The sequence below is a fragment of the Dermacentor variabilis genome, chromosome 10 (assembly GCF_050947875.1).
Source record: "Dermacentor variabilis isolate Ectoservices chromosome 10, ASM5094787v1, whole genome shotgun sequence".
Taxonomy (NCBI): Eukaryota; Metazoa; Arthropoda; class Arachnida; order Ixodida; family Ixodidae; genus Dermacentor; species Dermacentor variabilis.
This window is the reverse complement of record NC_134577.1, coordinates 10,500,853-10,504,960: the sequence shown is the minus strand read 5'-3', so window position 1 is coordinate 10,504,960 and position 4,108 is coordinate 10,500,853. Positions and strand designations below refer to the sequence as shown.

Genomic DNA, 4,108 nt, shown 5'->3' with positions numbered 1-4,108 from the left:
GCCACCTCTCTGTCACAGAGATTCGGGGTTGTATGCATCAGGTTTCCTTGCAAGGAAGCAGGAAACGGCAACAAAGATCAAGACAGGCTTGAAAAAAAGAAAGGAAGAAGAAGGCGACTGGTGGTGTTTGCAAAAAACTGAAACCGCAAGAATGCCCGACAGCAAATTCAGGTCTTCTGCACACGACGCTTTTGACGTACCCGCGTGCGAAAGTATACGCACCACAATCTCGCCGAGAAAACTAGATTTCATCGTAGCTAATCCGCATAAACTGAAATTGACGAATTCACTGGAAAGTTCGCAACGCAAATTTGGAGTGCAATCTAGTTTCAGGTTACATTCACAGTAACATGTAAGTAACACAGTAAGTAATACAGTATGCACGTGCTTTTTCTCAGCGTTTGCCAGTGCACATGCACGCAGACGAAGATGCGCCAGCGACGCACACGTATTGCGCTTCGTTTTAAAGCCTGTTTGTAGGTTTGTGTTATTCCGGCGTCATCGACCTTGTAGTTGTGGTGCAGTAACTGTTGCCTCTCAGATGTCAGTGGATGCGTTTATATTTCTCACTTTCTTGTAGTATTCTTTTTTTCCTTGCATGAATAGACAAGACACAGAGGAAGCTTCAGATGAGATAAATGAAGCAGTACAAAACGAAGTGTAACTTGCTCTCGCAAGTCAAGTGGTTCTACAATGCAGCGCTAACAATAAAGTGCTACGAAGGGAAGGAACGCCTCAAGACTGACGTTGCTGGAATGTTTGACTTTCCTGGAAGCAAATTACGAAAATTAGTAGACCACGTAACAGGGATAGCCATGCGCTTGACGCCGGTCCCACATTTTTCCGCAGGGTCGTTCGGGCGTTTATGTAGAGCCTGGACTTTTGTTTAAACACATTCACCATTTTACTGCACAGTCCTTAACTTTTCGTGCAAGTGACACAGCTTTCTCAGTTGTGACCGACGTGTTCATTTTTTCTTTCTATATACCTTTCGTGCACATTGAAAAACGCCACGGTAATTTTACTGTTTCGAGAAATAACGTCACCTGCATGCCAGGATGGAATCGCGGCTCTGGAACACTAATGTTATCCGGCACGTTTATGATCGTTTAGGTAAATAAAAATTGGAGGACGCTTAAGCTTCGCCTTCAAGAGTGGAACGCGACAGCGTTCCCGTCGACCCGCCAAGGGGTATTGGGCTACGGCGCAGCGACTACGATCCCCGCATCGGACGCGATGAGCGTCGAGCAACGCAGCGTTCGGCGCGACAACGAAATGTGCGCCTCAGCAAGCGACGAACGCCTGAGCCTTAGAAACAGCTCGTTTCTAAGGTGACACCGCGTTCACTAGAGGCGCTTTTGTACCGCTTTGAAGCATCGAACTCGTGGCTCAGTCAGTGCCACTTCCGGCCACCGTAGTGTACGGTCGTGAAATGTCGAGCTCCCTTGGAGCGGCGAATGCGGCCCAGCAGGGCCGCGGTAACAGGACAGATGCACAGGATTCTACGGAATATGACGTTATTTTGCCACAACTGCCATCAGGTTCGTCTGTTTTAAATACTGTTTTTCTTCACGGCAGCGTTAAAGCCAGGCCGTTTCGAGCTGAGGACTTCCGAGATACATTGGATCGTCTGAAACTGCTCCCCGAGGTAGTTGCCTTGGGGGCGTTTCAGATGAATCACGTGTGGGCGGTCACCTTCAAGACTGCGGAAGGAATGAAGAAGTTGCTCGCCGTAACTGATGTGACTGTGAAGAATCACCGCTGCCTCGTGATAGATCCGAGCACCCATACTGTCCGCCTAAGGCTCTATTGGCTGCTTTACCACATACAAGATGAAGACGTGCGCGCTGCTCTTGCACCGTACGGAAAAGTGACGGACGTTTGCAGAGAGCAATGGCGTGTACCAGGACTCGGCGATAAGGGCTCCTCGACACGGACGGTTAATCTGCAGCTCAAGGGTGGCGTGACTTTGGATGACCTGCCACACCAGCTACGAGTGTCTGGCATTACGGCCCTTGTGGTGGTACCGGGGAGACCGCCGCTTTGCCTGCGGTGTCAGCGAACAGGGCACATTCGCCGAGACTGCCGCGTCCCACGGTGCAAGCTCTGTCGGCGGTTCGGACATGACGATAGCCAGTGCGCTAAAACCTACGCAAGCGTAGCAAGCCAAAGGAGCCGGGAGGACCCCACCGAGCACATCATGGACGAGGCGGACGCGGCGGAGGCTGCGGGAATCAAGGACAGACAACCTACGTCGGCAGCTGTTGAAACGTCCGAGAAGGAACTTGCGAAAAGTGTTGGAAGCGACCACAGTGACGTGGCACCTGAACGACAGCTTACCGCTTCGCCAACGTGTTCCGTCAAAGACGTCTCTGATACCACTCAAGCCTCGCCGAGTAGCGACCAAGAAGACATGGACGTCGCGAGCAGCTCGTCTGCGAAACGCCCACACACGCAAGTTTCCGAAGGTGACGAAGGGGGCAGCGGGAAGGCACAGGAGCCGCCCAGGAAAGAAAGTTCGTACCGCCGTCCTTCTTTCAAGCCAAAGCCTCACATTCCGCCGGATTCCATTCCGACGCTACCGAAGGCGCCCCCGTAATAACGAGGGCGTCGCCCAGCAATGCCTGTATGCGAGGTGAGGGACGGGCTGCAGAGTACAACTGTAAAGTTCGGTCGCTTTTGCCTAGGAAATAATTGTGCGCGTTCTGAGAAATGGCAGGATGTATGGGTTCACTTGAACTAGTATGCTTGTTTTTCTTCTTCTAAAAAAAAAAAAGGAAATGGCTTCAAAATCTGCAATAGCGCTACGCATTGGTACGCTCAATGTCCGAGGCCTGGGCGCGAAAAGGCGGCAGTACCAGGTCAGCCGGTTACTGCAAGAAAATGATTTAGACATAGTCGCTCTACAGGAAACAAAAATTGAAAGTGAAGAGCGCACCGACCGAATGGTTCAAACATTTAGAGCGCGGTACAGTGCGTGCGTTTCCCATGCTGTCGGCAGTTCCGGTGGGTGTGTTTTGTTTTTGCGGAAATCTTTAGAAATTGTACCGCATTCTGTATTTGTTTGTGATGAAGGTCGAATGATTGTGTGTGACTTTTCGCTCTGGGATTCGGAATGGCGGGTAATTTGCATATACGCCCCAAATAATGAAAGAGAACGCCGTGACTTTTTTGGAAAACTTGATGTCTATTTGAAATCTGAGCGTTATATTATCTTGCTGGGAGACTTCAATTGTGTTTGTTTTTCTGACGACCGGAATAACAACTTGCTTGTACGCGATCAAAGTGCAGGTTTCTTGCTCGCAGCAACCCGAGAGCGTGAATTGGAAGATGTTGGTAGGGTGTTTTGCAGTGGAAAGCAGACTCTGTTCACGCATTTCCAACGGGGCAGTCACGCGAGATTAGATCGATCTTATATATCAGCGAGACTGGTTCCGTTGTGTAGAAGCTATGACGTGAGGCACGTATCCTTCAGCGACCACAGTCTTGTAATGTTCTCGCTCGGCAAGAGAAAAGAAAACTGCCCTTTTAATTGGTGCTTATGGAAATTCAACGTCAAACTTCTGGACGACGCCACCTTTCTCGCGTTTTTAAAAGAACGTATACGAAAGATGCTTGCTAGTGAATCCGCGGGGTTTATAGCGATGTGGGAAGAGTTTAAACAGGAATTTAAAATAACAGCCATTGAAAGAGCCTCTGTGTTACGCTACAATGAAAAAAGAAAAGAAAATGAATTGCGAAGTAAGCTTAACGTATTGTTGTCGATAAAATGCCCACAGCCAGAAGATTTGTCAACAGAGATAAGGAATATAAAAAATGAGCTTGAAATCATTGATGTCAAGAGATATAGGGGGTCAGTGATACGTGCGCGATCAGAGCATTTGTGGCTCGGGGAAACGCCCACAAGGCGCGCTTTGGGCGAAGAGAAAAGATACGCATCGCAAAATGAAATAAAAGAAATTGAATACGGCAACGTGCGTAGTAGCGATAGTAATACAATACAGCGTGCCTTCTTCGAACACTACAGAGAGTTGTTAAGCTGCCAAGGAGCGGTAGAAGCTGGCTTTGATAGCGAATACTTGCCTTTAATGCCGAGGCTAGATGATGA

The 4,108-nt window shown here is 49.1% G+C and overlaps 1 protein-coding gene across 1 annotated transcript; it reads left to right on the top strand.

Moving 5' to 3' along the window:
- Window positions 1-1,367: 1,367 nt before the first annotated feature.
- LOC142559796 (uncharacterized) lies at window positions 1,368-2,599 on the top strand. The gene has a single exon (XM_075671452.1). It carries the CDS (start codon window positions 1,433-1,435, stop codon window positions 2,597-2,599), a length of 1,167 nt encoding a protein of 388 aa, XP_075527567.1. The 5' UTR covers window positions 1,368-1,432.
- The last annotated feature ends 1,509 nt before the right edge of the window (window positions 2,600-4,108 follow it).